The following is a 17,281-nucleotide window of genomic DNA, read 5'->3' as shown; positions in this document are numbered from 1 at the left end:
AAAGTAGCACTGCCTGAAGCTCAAGTAAAAATACCAAAATAAATTAGTACAGTACTTGAGAAAATGTACTTAGTTACTTTACACTTAGTGACTATAACACCTTTACACGTTTCTGCTGTACGGCAGAAAGTTGTATCTCCATATTTTCATAATACGTAAAGCCCTACTTCATAACAAGACTGTCATTGTGAGCTTGTAGATCGGCTATTTTCATTTTTCTAAAAAAGAAAAAAAAAACCCGACAAGTGTTGATAATATAATCTAAAAGCTTGTTGTACATTTGACCTTAAAAGCACTGTATGTTGTTTATAGGCTGTATGGTAGAGCTGCACTCTGATTGGTCAATTAAGTTTATTAGAAACGCCTCGCTTCACATTGAAGTTAACACACTAGCTAATTCAATGAAAGTGCATGCATGCAGTCACGCACGCACGCAGTCACTCACACACACACACACACACACACACTTGTTTTGTCTGAATGATCATGCTAATTAGCTTGAGCAATATTTTCTCAGTCAAGCCGTTTAATCTATTGACTTATTGATTAATAACGTTTCTGCATAGAAGGCGAAATATTATGATGTATTCCTCTATGCGAGAATATCAATCATATCGCCTCTGTCGGCCAGAAACCTTGTATGTCCAAATAACTTTTCATTGGTTGACTTTTTTTTTAAATAGTGAAAATCTCCAACTCCAAGCTAACAACACAAGTGGAGATACAAGGTTTTTGCCAGACAGCAATGATATATTAACTTTTGACTGCCTAGGACGACTTTGGACGAGTTATTAGGTTATTATTAAAACACTTTTTTTTGCCCAGGAATCTTTCAGAATAAAGGCACTAGAGTGCCCAGCAGATGCGCAGATTTTACTCTGAAAAGCCCCACCGTCCATTTCCCCCCAAAACCGGGAGGTATAATGTTCCATTACTACCTCGTCTGATCTCTCTTTAGAAGTGTTAATATTCCAAACGAGATGCTTGGTTAAGTCAGAAATGAGGACAGAACATCAAAACCATGGAGCGACGTAGATTCAGAGATAATAAACAGTCTTGTTGGGCCGTAAACATGGAAGTCGCGCATGTGGGAAACATGTTAACGAAATGACGGTCGTCGATTTAGTTTTAGCCCATTTCGCTTCCGGTTCATTTTGGAGTCGTGAGGTTGTGGCAGTTAACGTACAAAGATTGAAAAATAAATGCTGGCAGTCAAAGTGTGTCTGAAGTGCATTTAGTTACAGATTAAAACTGTCATAATATCAGCAAACATAATCATACACTCATTCAGTCTACAGTGTCTGGCGCACGTGCACCGTGCACGTGCATGGTGGCTGATGCACACACACACACACCCTTGACTTTGAACAGGGTCCTAACGAGGGAGGCCATCTCCTTTAACGACTATAAGCATAACGAGCTGTCACAGCAAATCAGCATCTCCGTCTTTAACCACATAAATCTTGTTATACTTAGTTGACCAGGGTCTGCCAGCGCTACAGGGTCCACTCCACTCCATTCCCCCCCTGAATATTCTCCAACCAGAATAGGGATGCTTGTTACAACAATCTGTTTCTCTCTCTCTCTCTCTCTACCCGTCTGTCTCTAAAAGCAGTGGTTCTTAACCTGTTCTGGACCAGGGCCCACTTGGAAATCATGGCGCAGCCATCAGACCACTTAGGACCCATAACATAAAATTCAACTTTTTCCTATTTTTTGTGTGTTTTCTATCCCCACAAATAGGCAATTTTGAACAATCAGGCTTTCACATCATTATGGAAATTGCTCTCAGGAACAGCTCAACTGATTTCTACGTATGCGTGATGTCATCTGTATCCAACACCCTACTTGGTATAATTCTTCCCCCCTCTTCAGTCTTCCAAATTCCAAATTTGCATTTCCACTTTATTTTTTCCAAGCATGGCATGGAATGGAAACAAGCCTGGTTTTTATCTAGCATCAGTATTATAATGACTCCAATATTAAAACATTTGCATATCAGCGCCCCCACCACCTCAGGACATTGTGGTACTGCAGCTAAAACTGCTTCAAAGTCCAGAAAGACATGACAAGGAATGGTTATATCAGAGTGGTGATTGAGGCTCAAACCATTAGAAATAAGTTTGAGGGATATAGACAATATATTATATATTAAAAACAGTTTTAAAATAGATGTTATTTCTGCTTTAACAGTGGTGCATTTTATGTATAAGTGGCATTTGGCAGAAATAGCCGATCTACAAGCTCACAACGCATCACAAGTTGATGAGTCGTATGCTTGAAGATCGACTATTTTATTTGATCTGACTACTAACTGCTAAGGATAGATTTACCATTTTCTACATTGACTGTGTGTGAGTGAGGTGCAGAGGGGGGCGGGGGCAGGCGATCAGTTAATCAATATTCTCCAGGGCTTGATCCATGCACGCCCACCCCTCTAGACCAGGGGTTCTCAACCTGGGGGTCGCAACCCCTCGGGGGGGGGGGCCTGAAATTATTTTTGGGGGGGTCCCCAATTTTCTTTTGCAACTGAATGGCTGGAAAAATGGAAATTTAAAGTTTACATAGTACACATAGTGCATTATATCTAGTTCATTATTTATTCATGATGTAATTTCTATAATATTAAGGTTATTGTAGCGGCCAATTTGTATTGGTGGTGGGGAGGCGGGGGTCGCGAGACATGGCCAAAGCATTTTCCAGCCAAAAATGTTGAGAACCCCTGCTCTAGACCAGAAAGCACACTAGGGCTAAGCTAACAGTGGATGAGCCATCTCCAGGATGGAGACAGTGACACTGAGTCAGTCAGTATACACAGTACACCTCCTCTCACATGACTATCTCTCTCTAACACACACACACACACACACACTCTCTTCCTCTCACTATGGCACACTGCCAGACAGGCGGGGGAGAAGTACCAACAAGACATAGGCATGGAAAATAAGAATAGGGCAAGACAGACAGACAGTAACAGAAAAAGCGTTGCCTGGTGACGATGACGCCAAGAGCCGGTAAAATCTTTATTAAACATTATAAACCCTTATCTCGTCCGATGTCGTCCTATCAGGGAAGGAGCTAAGTTAAGTCATAAGAACTGGTACTTAAAACAAAATAGGGCTCTTAATGTTTATAAATGTATACATAGATACCCGTTTATACCCGAATATTTTCTACTGGGACCTCAGTTCTTCTCCATTATGATTGTGCATAAACACATTCAAAATGTATTAATGGATTCTTTATTTGAGGTAGGACTCATGCACACAGCAGCTAACAAAGCCACCTGTTGGAATTATAGTATTTCTAGTACTTATTTACTGGCATTTCTATTGTTATTTTATTGAATTATTTTGTCCATTTACTCTAATTTCACCCTCTTTATAGAGACGTAACAATAAAGGATGTCGATTCTAGAGCTGGCAGCCTGCAGCTACAGTAACATTGTATTCCCTGGAAACCACAGATACTGGACACACACACACACACACACACACACACACACACACACACAAAGAAAGCTATGACTTCATCTGAGAAGGTCAAAACACAAACCAGGTGGGAGAGACCCCCTAGCCCCCTACTGCCCTAGGCTCCCCGTGTGTCAAATAATTGATTTACAAAATACTGTCGTTAAGTTGCCTAGGACAGCTGAGAGGGAGACAGTGTAGGAGAGACAGACAGTAGGCCAGCTGAGAGTAGAGCCATATGAAATCCGTGTTAACGGAATCGCGGACGGAATCGCGGAAATGACCAATAAAAACGGAATTGGCCCAATTTTTTTAGGGGGCTTAATTAAGGGCATGGTGTTTGTGTGATATGAAATGTCCAGTGCCACCCCAGTGTCTGCCCTGCAGTGTCTGCCCAGTGCCTCCCCAGTGTCTGCCCAGTGGCTCCCCAGTGTCCCCTCAGTGCCTCCCCAGTGTCTGCCCAGTGTCTGCCCAGTGCCTCCCCAGTGTCCTCCCAGTGCCTCCCCAGTGTCCCCTCAGTGCCTCCCCAGTGTCCCCTCAGTGCCTTCCCAGTGCCTCCCCAGTGTCCCCTCAGTGCCTCCCCAGTGTCCCCCCAGTGCCTCCCCAGTGTTCCCGTGAGTGCCTCCCCAGTGTGCCCCGGAGTGCCTCTCCAGTGTCTCCCCAGTGCCTCCCCAGTGTCTTCCCAGTGCCTCCCCAGTGCCTGCCCAGTGTCCCCCCAGTGTCTCCAATAGCAATACAAGAGCAATAATACAAATTAATCTTAATTTATTAATCTTATTAATTAATTAATCAAATTAATTAATTAATTCGTCAACATTTTCAACTCAGGGTGCTCTGCACCCCGTCAGGCACCCCCATGGCGCCGGGGCCGATTGTGTTTTACTTAAATCAATATCGGTAATATCTGGCTTTTTGATCGGTAATCGGAAATATCGGCCAAAAACCATATCGGTCGATCACTAATGTTTTTTTTCCGGTAATTTCTTTTGCATAAAAAGCAAAATACTGAATTCAGAAATATTAAAACGGAAAAAACTGAATTGGGAAAAAATGTAAACGGATTTCATATGGCTCTAGCTGAGAGGGAGATCGGCGTAGGAGAGAGGGTCTGGGACAGTAGTTTGGTCATATTGTCCTATCGTCATGGTAACAAATAATTGCCAGTGGTTCTGATGTGCACTCATGTAATGGGTCTGATTTGACCTCGAGGACAGAACGAGAAGAAAACACTCACAGCCTAACCTACATCAGTCAACCTGACATGAAGCTCTGGGTCGCTCTCATTTACCACTGGATCCTAGACAGTAGACACACACACACACACACACACACACACACACACACACACACACACACACACACACACACGAGAAACAAAGGGTCCAGTTCTCAAGGAGCTACATACATCGTTAAAGTAAAGTACAGGAATTCCAAACTATACACAGCGCGACAGACAATCTTCTACTAGGCTAGCGGGCAGTGGTTACCAAACATGTGATGTCTTCCCGTCTGGACCTAAACTAGTGAAAATAGCAGATCTACCAGCTCACAAGTCACAACATGTCGCATATGCTATTTTTTTTTAGTGGCGCTAGCCCCTCCTATGTCCAGCTTTGAGGGTTTGTGTAAACACAAACATTGCATAAACACAAACATTGAAGACAAAAGTGAGGACGCCAATTGTGATTGGCCAGAATGAGATGATGTATGATAAGGGAGCCCCTCACTTCACACGGATGTGATTTTTGAGTGGTGCAACCACTCCAAGGAACAGCAATGTCTGTGTTCACCTGTGTGTGCCTATGTATGTGTTGGTTCATGAGCACCAGTATGACTATGACTACCGTACCAGTAGGGGCGCTGTTGTGCCAGAAACAGAGAGGGAGCGATAGTATTAGTGCTGCACTGTTGCCTGCTAATGAGAGAGAGAGAGAGAGAGAGAGACAGAGAATGTCTTTAATTTTTCTTTGTCTTGTATGGCAAGTTCTTTTGAAATGTGTTTTGCGATACTGATATTGCGCATGTTCATACCTCAATAAACCACAAACCAAGTCTAAGTGCAGTTAATTCAATATGTACAACCAGCAACTTACTCCACAGTTTTTCCTCTGTATTGGATCAAGGCGCCTGGAGATATTTTTCTATTTCTCCAAAGTTGGCTACTGCAGCTTTACTGTCAATAAAAGTTCTGCTATTTTGGTCATGGTTTATTCTCACAGTTGTTATTGAGTTAATTCATCATTAATTTATGTCCACCAGGCCAAAAATGTCGGAAGGCAGAGATTTAGTTTTTTCCCCTGGCTGTGTACAGCTGACCTCTCGGGCACTGTGAAACTTTGCACAGTCACACACACCTAGTAGGCCATGGAAGAACATCCACCCCAAATTGTGGTGGCACTATAACAGGCAGCCTCACACTGTTGAACCATGAGGTCGTACAAAAACGAAATGATTCAGTGGATCATGACACAAGTTCACCCCGACTCACCCAGTCACAAACACATTCATAGACCGATGGCAGAGGAAACCATGCGAGGCACCAAACTGCCCATCGGGAGCAGTTAGGTTTAGGGGTTAATTAGGACATTGCTCAAGAGCACTTCGGCACAGTAACACAGTAACACAGTGGGAGCCCAGGATCAGGTTTTCTTGTGGGAAAATAATAATAATCGGCCATTCGTTTTTCCCATAGAGATTTACAAAAATGTAATAATTAAATTGAATATTAAATTATATGATATTATATTTAATAAATAGTAAATACCCTTTGTTTAGCGTTTTTCATTTTATTTTCACATAATCAAAGGTTTCATGTTAGGGATGTTAACAATTCGTTAATCGAAAATCGATTAATCACCGTTAAGAAATTATTCAATTCAATTTAACAGTTATTAAATTAAAAGTGTGGTTCTATCAATGGCCGGTTTTCTGTGAATGATTAAAAAAGCCAAAGAACGTTACGTCTCTGCATTTGCATGTGATGTTACAGCCAAGACAGTAAGACACTGAAGACAGTGCACTTTATTTAAAATAAATGTAATAAATATTTTATATAATATGTAATATGCCTTTTTTTATCAGCAAATTGTAGATTTTTATGTTAGACATTATTGATTGATTGACACTTCCTGAAATGTATTTAGTGACAATGTCAACCCATTCTTGAATTAAGCCTGAGGAAGGTCGCAAGACCGAAACGTTGCTCAATAAAATTGCTCTGAACTAGCAAGTGGCAGTGTGCAGATGTCCCTTCTTTCACATTGTATACTCTCAGTCATCATCGCACCTGCTCCAAATTGCCTGCCGGGTGTGCGGAAGTCTTCTCTCTACAGACATTATTGATGGAAATTAAGATTCTCAGATTCAAAAAAGCTTATCAACTAACCGGTCAATGGCTTGATTCTAGGCTTAACATAATTGATATCAATATTTTTGTAAATCTCTATACGAAAAATGAATGGCCGATTTTTTTGTGGCACCAGAAAAACATGCCCACCACTATGCCCTATATCTCCCCCCCGGCCAAGGGGGAATTCCCTTTTCGGCTAGTGGTTAAGATGAATAGCTTTCCACGCATGCAGGAGGAGACCAGGGTTCGAATTCCGGGCGTTACATTGGGCAACCCAGCCTACTAGAGATCTGCACTCCACTCCATGCACTCCTCCAGTGTTCAGTTCACACTGTGTGTGTCAATGTGCATCTGGTTGGCATGAATGCAGACTTGTTTTGTGCAATACATGTTCCCCACCTTCTGCCGTTATGAAACCTTCTACTTGAGGAAAAACATGGATGTGTTGTCATTCTCGCAGTGTGTGTGTGTGTGTGTGTGTGTGTGTGTGTGTGTGTGTGTGTGTGTGTGTGTGTGTGTGTGTGTGTGTGTGTGTTAAACACAATCACACCAACAATCACTGTGGAATGTTGTTGCTGTAGATCTGGAGACAGGAGGCTGTCTGTGACATTGAAAACATTATGATGTGCCACACATTCATAGCTCTGATACAACAATTTACTGAGACCAACCAATGGATTAGATTACCCGACTAATTGACAAAAGCATTTAATTATTACATATCAACATAATTGCTTTATGATCAAACAATTTGACTAATTAGCAAATCAAGATTTACAACGTTGTTCAAAAATAGCCAAAGTAGCTCACCCCGCAATGTGCTTGCAGATCTGCTATTTTTGAAAATCTTCAGCTATAATGACATGCCACAAAACAGGGGAGAAAAGAAGGGCCCCTAAATATATATAGTCTGTCGGGTGGAAACCTCATATGTCCAAAACTGTTACTTTTCAGCAATCAAATTCTCAAATAGCAAAAGTTGACAAGCAGATCGACAAGCTGAAAATGCGGCACAAGAGCTTGTGAATCTGCTATGTGGATGCTTTGGTGTGATGCTGTAGAGTAGTATGATAAAGTAGGGCATTAATTTACGGAAAAAAAACATAACTGGTTAGAATAAGAAGATAAGAGGTTTCTGCCACTTATCAGCAATGATATATTCTCCCCCCAGTTATTTTTGTATTAAAACCATGTTATTTTTTGTTATAATTGGTTAGATTGATTACTTGGATAAGGATTAAGTGCTGCAGGCCAATAGAGACATTAATTAAATGAAAGAAGAGCCGAGCTGTGTTGGTCAGGGTCAGTCCATCGATTCCAGTGATGGATTGATTGACCAATGCTGACCAAGACAAGACGTTGCTTCTGAATGTTGGCTTTGCGTTTCAACTATTGGTGCACAATTATTTAACCCAATATAATATACGTTGTTGAGTGGAGTCCCTCAGGGCTCCATACTAGTGTCTATTCTGTTTCCCCCAGAACACGGGGGGGGGGAGTTAAGTGCTTAACATCTACTATACAATGTTTCCATGTCAACACACACATCATCACACTACAACATCAGTGCTTCTCAAACGTTTTCATGTCAAGGACCTCACAATTAACATGTAATTGGCCCATCAGACAATTGTGTGCCAGGAGGAGACCCCCTGTAACAGTACAGTAATAATGTACATGCTCATTGAATGACGTTTACTCACAAAGTGAGCTTGGAAATCTGCTATTTTCTGTATTTTTACAGTTACGCCTATAAAAGAAAATCCAAAAAAAAAGACATTGATTTGTTCGATTAACTGATGCATCCCCGCGTGAATCTCGTGGAAGAGTGGAGAAGATATTTGATCAAACAAGACATTTTTGCCCAGAACTTTCAAATGGATTATGATGCTAGATGACAAGAGCTGACCCCACGTCACAGCGGTTCATTACTGGGTGAACGGAGCGCTACCAATTAGAATGCCGCCGTAGCCCAGATGAATCTCTCCATGAAATGACATGGAGTGTTCTGTGGCTGGGGAGCGTACCCATGTTCCCTCAAGCCTTATGTTTAAGGGTTGGGATCCTTTAGGATTTAAATGATTCCTTAACGGTTCCCTTTAACAATTCCTATAGGGGGTTCCGAATGGACCCTTACAGGTCTGTAACTCTGAGAGTGTATAAATAAAACAGTGTACAAAGCGTGATAAACCCGGTTCCGGAAACTGTTCCAAATGTGAAGAAACCAACGGTTCCTCAATGGTGGCTCAGGTTCCTTTGGTTCCGGATCCCATTCCCAAACCTACCCATGTTCCCTCAAAACTAACATTAACGCTAACCCCCAACCCCAAGCTTAACCCTAAACTGAGGGAACATACTGTAGATAAGGAACATAGGCATGATGACCCCATATGGCTGTACAGTATGTACACATGCATATGTATGGCATATCAGCCATTCAAGGGTGCGCATGCGCAGTCGCGCGTGCGCACACACACACACACACACACACACACACACACACACACACACACACAACACTAGTAGCCTAGTACACACAACAATGCTACAAAACAACACAACCCAAACAAACACTCAACACATGGAGAACTCCATAGAACTACAGAGGGGTGTGTGTGTGTGTGTGTGTGTGTGTGTGTGTGTGTGTGTGTGTGTGTGTGTGTGTGTGTGTGTGTGTGTGTGTGTGTGTGTGTGTGTGTGTGGCGATGCTACACACAGCCAACAGCAAAGACATCAAACATTTCACATGCACACACAAAGGATCAGTGAATGTGGTGGAAGACGTACTCACATGTTTTACTTAAATAAAATAAAAGTATTAATACAGCAGTGTAGAATAGATATACTCTGTTAAACATACTGTACTAGAAATGTACTCGAGTCAAAAGGTACAAAGGTATGGGCATCAAAAGATACAAAGTACCGAAGTAAAAGCAGTGATTGTGCAGAAATGTCACTTTACAAGTTTTCACAAAATGTATAACAATCTTTTGAAAATAGCAGATCTACAAGGAAAGGAGATTGGCTATTTTAAAATAGCTAGAATATATACTGTAAATAGGGCTGAAGCGGTTAATGTATGTTTTGAAAAAGTAACCAAAATCTCCAAAGAATAAATAAAAAAAAAAGAGTACAAGATTTGCCTCTGAGGTGTAGTGGAGTAGAATCAAGTAAATGTATTGAAAATTGTAAATACTCCAGTAAAGTGGGGAAAAAACTCAACATTTTAGGTAGTTAAGTACAGTACTTAACTTAGTTGCTTTACAGCACTGGCTATACTGTAGGGTGCTTTAATGTAGACATTCTTCAGAAACATAAACAGACGTGACATATAGTTTTTTATACAATGTGATATTATTGGGTTATGTGACTGTCCTATGTTTACTACATAGGACAACAATGGAAACAAGTCCCCAGGACTATGTTGTGTTATCCATTTGTAGCCTTAATGTCTTACTGTACCAAATGCTGAATTTTGACTAATACAGTATTCAATTAAAGACAAAAAGTCATATACTGTATGATAGTGTGAGGGTAGGAGGGACAGAGGGACAGACAGACAGACAGACAGTTCTCTGGATGAAACATTATGTTATGAGTGAATGTCTGACTCTGAACCAGAATGCATCTGCTTACATTGAAATGACAAAGAATACAGGCTAGCTCTGTTCAACGGTCTACACTCTACACATAAAATGACCCTTTAATCAACAATACAGATGATTTATTGTGCACATTAGCTCACTCACACACACACTCTAAAGTTAATAGTTTTGTATTTCTTCTTGTTATTCCACGTACAGTTAAAACACAGTTTAAAGCCTCATACTGCTGGAACACAATAGGTTCACAATGGCACACTTTAGATTAGATGTATTATCGGCTGAAACCATTTAAGGCCCGAGTGTGTGTGTGTGTGTGTGTGTGTGTGTGTGTGTGTGTGTGTTGAGGAATTCAATATAGGACCACAGTGGAGAGAGCCCTCATGGCCTTTTGTGTTATCCTTTTCATTTAGCGTCACTATATAAATCGTACGCTGTACTTTTTGCAAACTGTGTGTGTGTGTGTGTGTGTGTGTGTGTGTGTGTGTGTGTGTGTGTGTGTGTGTGTGGATAACACAACACAACACAACAGTGTATCTGTTCCAAACTAACCTTCTTACTGAGGTGTTCTTTGTTGACAGTCCTGCTCCTCCTCAGGTTGATGGCCGGGGACCTCAGCAGGTTCTTGATTCGGTTCTTCATGCTGGTTCCGTCCGCAGTCATGATTAAAACCACACTTTAACCCCCCCGAAAAACACACACAAAGTCTCCCAGCCAGCCAGCCACGACGAGGATTTTTAAACTGCAGCAACCCGGGGTCACATGGTACGAGCTGATGCGTTTAATACAGATTTAAATGAAATGTAAATAAAACACGAAAGGAAGGAGAACTGAAACCGCTCCAAAACAAAAACATTAAATAATAAAAAGGAGAGGAAAAAGAGGAAATCAAACGGAACAGGCTTTAAATAAACGCCTCGGGGAGTCGGGAGTCAGTCAGGAGGAATGAGGAGGTTCGTGTCTGCTTTGGTTCCAGATCATTGTTGCAGATTATAGAATCCTTCCTTGTTGTTCTTCTAAAAAAATAGTCTCTCGTGTCGTAGCTATAGTGGTCCTTAAAAATGAATTTAAGCAGCATTGACGTCCATTTATGTGTCTATTCCTCAGAGGAGACAAGAGGCAGACAGTTGTGTGTCTGCTCTGTTGCGTCGTTAAAAACCAACCGCCGGCTAGTGCGTTCAGATTCAGATTGTGCAGAGCTCTGCAGAAAACACACACACACACACACACACACACACACACACACACACACACACACACACACACACACACACCAGTTCAGAAGCAGTGTGGGCACTGGGCTGACTGGGACTCTGGGAGTCCAGTAAACCACCACATACATACACTATTACACTACAGTATTTATCTCCACACAAAAGGAAAGGCTTGGGGTTTCTCTCATTCCGCCACATGCAACAGAGTCGTCCCCCAGATGAATCCAGCTCGCTTTCCTTCCATCTACATTTTGACAGCCATATGTTTCAGACCTGACCCACATCATCCATCCATCCATCCACGTTACGCCACGGGGGGAGTCTACAGCGCCCCCCGCTGGTCGGAGTATGTCAATGATGCAAGCAAGGCAAGCATGGGGTACGTTTGTGCCTTTTGTTTTGATGGTTAGCCACCATCCCGTCGACACGCGAGTTCCTTCTTCCAATCAAAAATAAAATGATTAAAATCAATTGGTTTGGTTAATACAAAAATACATTACATTCACACAGAGACCTTATCTCATTATTTTATTTTGGACAAAAACCTTTTGACTCTGAGTAAAGAAACCCTCTAACGCCCCCTAGAGGACGTATTGCTTAATGCTTACTTACATCCAAAAGAGCAAAAAGATCAGAGATAAAGACAAATTCTGTTAATGTGTCTTGACTAGTACTGTCTAACATAGGCTATTAAAGTTAAAATAACATAAGATAACAGCTACGACACGAAATAAGTAGACATTTAGCCTACGGGATGCTATAGAGTCAAGGCTATGCCAAAATATGCTGCACGTTTAGGTTTCATCCACCCTGCAATCTTCAGGTGCCATAGTGGATGATCTATGGTCAGATGGTCATGCAAATTTGAGACTATTTTATATATATATATATATATATACACACACACACACACACACACACACACACACACACACACACACATATATATAGCCCAACAATGGCTCTACTGCCTGAGGTGCCTGAAGAAGTTCAGAGTGAGCGCCGCCCCCGCATCCTCAGAGCATTCTACAAAGAGCACCATCGAGAGTGTTCTGACGAGCGGCACCACTGCCTGGTTCGGGAACTGCACTGCTGCAGAACAGAAAACACTGCAGAGAGTAGTGCGAACAGCACAACGCATCGTGGGAGGGGAGCTTTCCCGCCAGGAAACACACGAGAGACATTGTGTGGCTAAGGCTGAAAACATTATCAGGGACATCCATCACCCCAGCTATAGCCTGTTCAAACCACTTCCGCGTTCACGGCCGGGCAAACGCTATATGAGCATCAAGAGCAGCACCTCCAGACTCTTGAACAGTTTCTACTTGTCAACAATTAGACTGCTGAACAAGAACTAGGACTGGTGACGCCGCACAGACTGAACTGAATTGGTCTCCTTTAGTAGAGACTACTTTATATATACACACAGGCTACATCTATATTTAATTATTTTTATATGCATACATATTGTACCATGTAGATTAGTCATGTACTATGCACTTTCTTTCTTTTAACTGCAATGATGAGCCTGCACAAACAAGAATTTCACCCATGTTACTTGTAATGTGATGTGACAATAAAGTTTGATTCTGATTGACAAGTCCTTCGGCTAGTTTCAGCAAAAGCTTTCCCCACAATAACAGAAAATACACTAGTATAGATCCCTGAGGGACTGAGACTCAACCATACAGCGTTGAAGTGTTTAAACCTTCTGGTGTCAAGAGAATTGGACTTGAGCAACACCTGTATTTCGACCACTTTCTACACCAATATCTTCACCAAAGGTTGCCGATCTACAAGCAACGTTGTGAGCATGTAGGTCTGCTATTTTTGGCCAGTGTTCCCCTCAGCTTAGGCATGCTGGGGACTGGGGTTCAAGTGGTTAGCCACTTAATATCGCACACATTGCCAAAATGTGATTAGAGAACAGAACACATTTATATCAGTACGTTTCAGTTTTTTTGTTTTATTGCAAGGAGAACTTACATATTATATCAGAACCTGACATTTTCTTTTTACAAAAATACAATGAATCTCTAAAAAAAACTAAAACAACAAACAGTAAATTAACAAAGGAAAGTTGTTAGGAAGGAGTATCACCCATGCTCTGTCACCCAGACAGGAAGTAGAAACAATATTTACAGTGTATATACATAAAACAAAGATACAAGCTTTTAACCCAACTTATAAGGTTATACAATCTTTGATTCAGTCTGCAGTGCACTGCCAAACAATGGGATTAATCTTGGTAGTGACATTTGTATTTTCATGATTGAACGGACCTGAGCGGTTTGCACCTGCCGTCCAACAGGCCAATGAACAACGCTCTCCAGTCCAGCGGAATGCTCGCCTGTTGGCTCATCAGCTTTAGAGCACTGGTTCTCAATGTTGGTTCCCGGGGATAACCAGTGGCCCAAATGGACCCTTTAACAGGTATGTAACTCCTAGAAACGTGTACAAATGGGTTAGTCTCTGGGACCCCAATTGACACTGTAAAATCTCAAGAGTTACAGACCCATAAGGGTCCATTTTGACCGCTATTAGTTGCCGGAAACTGACAATGAGAATTAGTGCCATAAGAGATTCTGATCACAACATCCTTACATTTCATCTGCTACTGCCGTTGTTAATTCAACTTTTCTTAGTGTTAGTGGAGCGGGATGTCCAAATATTAGACGTATAGATATATATTAAAAAAAAAAGAAAAAAAGATTGAATGTTTACGTTGTTTTTTTTCTTCAACTTTGTAAAAATGTAAATTACACAAGCCTTTCAAGCAGAACAGAAACCGGCAAGCTCATATTCTTCAAAGAAAGGGTTTGAATTGTTAGGAATTAATTCAGTGAATTGAGTGAGATTTCAAGGACTCAATATCACCGACCTCCATACCAAGTCCAATCACTATAGTACTTATTTTTGTTGCAACTAGTCATTCCAGTTGGTTTACAGCACTTTGATTAGTAGTTACAGTTGAGTATGGTTCAGAGACAAAACCCATAGCACACTGATAGAACTATAGAACAATATATAACAATATGGAACATAACTGTACAAAGTTTAAGGTAGTTGTGGTCATCTTGTCCTATTTCAAAGAAAGAAAAAGAAGAGAACAAATGATTTATAGAGCAGCATACAGTCCTCTGAAAACACACACACACACACACACACGCACGCACGCACGCACGCACGCACGCACGCACGCACGCACGCACGCGCGCACGCACGCACGCACGCACGCACACACACGCACACACGCACGTCTTTGGCTATGCCCAATTTACACTGTTATGCGATGGTGTCGCGGACCGAGAATAGCCCATCTATAACTTAAGCTCACTAACAGTAACAGAACCGTCATACTGTGAAGTGTGAACTTGAAGATGTGCTATTTTCGGTGTGCAACACAGTTGTACAACAGAGCTTTACAACAATTAAGCACTAGGCATTTTTAGGGCAGAACTGCTTATAAAAACAGGCCAGACAAAGGCCTACACTACATACAGTACATTATCGCATTCTAACAGAAGCCAGCAAATCTCTGATGGCTTCAGACGAACAGACAGATCATCTACAGAAAAAGCCAAACAATCAATTGGAAACATGCTGGTTCCATGGGAACAAGGTGTTCTTGTGTGAGCATTGCCTCTACGTATGAAGTTGTACAATACAACAGAGCCACAGCTGGAAATCTAGCCAGGACCAAACAAGACAAGCAAATTACTTCCCATCCAGGAACTGATGTTTGCAGCTGCTAATTGTTGGTGATTCTGAGACTCATTCACCGAAAACAAACAAACAAAAAAGGTCGCTAGTGTCTACCAACATTTATGTTGTGCTGTGCCGCAGAGTATGCTGGGAAAAAATGAATTATACTTGCTTAATTAGCCAAATTAAAATGTATCCCAAGTTCTTCCAGTCCACGGCTATATGAATGTGAAGACAACACTGTTTTGAACCGTTTGCTTGTGTGTTTCAAAGGGAGAGAACGGGCGTTGGTCTTTTCTTGTTGTCGGTCTCTTGTCTTTGTTGTTCTCTCTGGAGGACAGAGTGTACTAGAAGCCAGATCTTGTGTTCCGGCGAGAATGCAGGGTAACTACGAAGGGTTAACCCAGAACCTTCCATAAATTGGAACTTTCCAGGAACCTGTGAAGTAATATGATAGTATTTTTTTGTTTTCACGTCTTAAAAAACAAACTCGTTAAAAAAAGAAAAAGAAAAAGTCGATCTACAAGATCAGACTTTTTGGGGATTCCTATTTTAAGATTTCAGATTCCCAGAACACAGGGTTAGAGTAGTACTACCTTCTGGACAGTACTAGGTTCTGAGAATCTTCTCTGAAACCGAGCAGTGGCGTATGAAACCAAAACCCAGAACCTGTGAGAATACATTTCCACTCACGGCACGGTTCCCTTAGTTCCATTGGTTCTTGTAAGAGTTAAAGAGCTAAGAGTTAGTGCTACGTGGGAGGAGGGTTGTTCCGGAGCCCCAGTGGAACCAGCCGAGGCATGGGTCTCCACTTGGCCGCCGCGCCAGGCTGCGCCCCTCTCGGCCCACCCTCGCTGGGAGCTTCCACGCTTTTGGCCACACCTCCTCCATGATGACCCGGTTTCTTCTGCAGCAGAGGGGGCGGAGTCAGTGTGTCGCCGCTGCCTTTGGAAGAAGTGCATTGTGGGCTCTGTAGTTGAGCCTGTTCGTTGGACGTGTCGGCGGGAGGAGGAGGAGGAGAGTGGGATTCTGACGGCGGAGACCTCTCCGGGGAGCAGGTGCTCCCACTCGGGGACGCGTCCAACTCCAGCAACAGGGGGCTGAGGGGGGGCTCTCCTGGAGGAGGGGGGCTGAGAGGAGCGTCCGAGGACGTCTGGTTGAGAAACTCAATCTCGCTGAGGAGAGACAGAAGGTACTCTTCACCGCCGTCACCCTCCGTATTGTCTCTCTCCTTCCCCCGTGAGGTGTTGCTGACCTCAGACGCCTGCTCCTCCACCGCCGCCTGTGAAGACCCTGCTCCGCCCGTCCTAGTCTCCTGTGCAGGGCTCCGCCCTGGGGAGGATGGGGTCTCCGTGTCCTGGCTGGGGAGGCCAGAATGTGAGAACGTAGGTGACGATGAACCCGGGACAGAGTCTGGAGCAGCCGGTTCTGGGTGGACCTGTGCCGGGTCTTGGACTGTGTTCTGTGTGGAGGTAGGGGTGGTGGCGACCTGGGCAGTGACCTGGGTCTGAGCTCCCTCTGGGTTCTGGGTTGAGAATGGTAGTCGGGGGAGAGGAATGGTGCCACTTGTGACCAGCTGTAAAGTGCTCCTCTGTGGTTGGACCAGGTTCAACATGGTGGGGACACTCTGAGCTGTAAATGCAAAGAACAACCGTCAGCTAGAGTTGAATACATCTGGAAGAATGATGTTATGCGTTTAATAACTTTGTTTAATAACTTCTGAGTTGTTAGCTACTTATGACAAGAGTTACATCTACCCCAGATGTTAAACACTTAAAAAGAAACTGGTGTCATTTAGCCTATTTTGTAAATATGTATATAAATGTTTTAGCCCTCATTTCCCTCTATCAGCCACTATAGTATTGTGCCATGTATGGCCTACTTGTGTGCAAGGCGCAAGTTGGCAGCTCGACAGAGTGCATTTCTAGTTATTGTGCTTGG

General features: G+C 42.6%; 2 protein-coding genes across 13 annotated transcripts in view; both read right to left on the bottom strand.

Annotated features, from left to right (window-relative positions):
- mapkbp1 (mitogen-activated protein kinase binding protein 1) overlaps positions 1–11,631 on the bottom strand; it is a 71,253-nt gene extending 59,622 nt beyond the window's left edge. For all 3 annotated transcript variants that reach the window (XM_083792329.1, XM_083792331.1, XM_083792330.1), the window contains exon 1: positions 10,974–11,631. In XM_083792329.1, coding sequence (XP_083648455.1) covers positions 10,974–11,084 — 111 coding nt within the window. In that variant the 5' untranslated portion in view covers positions 11,085–11,631. The remainder of the gene's footprint in view (positions 1–10,973) is intronic.
- A 1,950-nt stretch (positions 11,632–13,581) lies between these two features.
- Positions 13,582–17,281, bottom strand: part of mgaa (MAX dimerization protein MGA a) — a 51,942-nt gene continuing 48,242 nt past the window's right edge. For all 10 annotated transcript variants that reach the window (XM_083792445.1, XM_083792454.1, XM_083792447.1 and 7 more), the window contains one exon: positions 13,582–16,972. In XM_083792445.1, the coding sequence (XP_083648571.1) occupies positions 16,092–16,972 (881 nt within the window). In that variant the 3' untranslated portion in view covers positions 13,582–16,091. The remainder of the gene's footprint in view (positions 16,973–17,281) is intronic.

This window comes from Protomyctophum parallelum (assembly GCF_964188405.1).
Source record: "Protomyctophum parallelum genome assembly, chromosome: 20".
NCBI classification, from domain to species: domain Eukaryota; kingdom Metazoa; phylum Chordata; class Actinopteri; order Myctophiformes; family Myctophidae; genus Protomyctophum; species Protomyctophum parallelum.
Note: the sequence above shows the minus strand (reverse complement) of the source record. Positions and strands in the feature narration are given on the sequence as shown.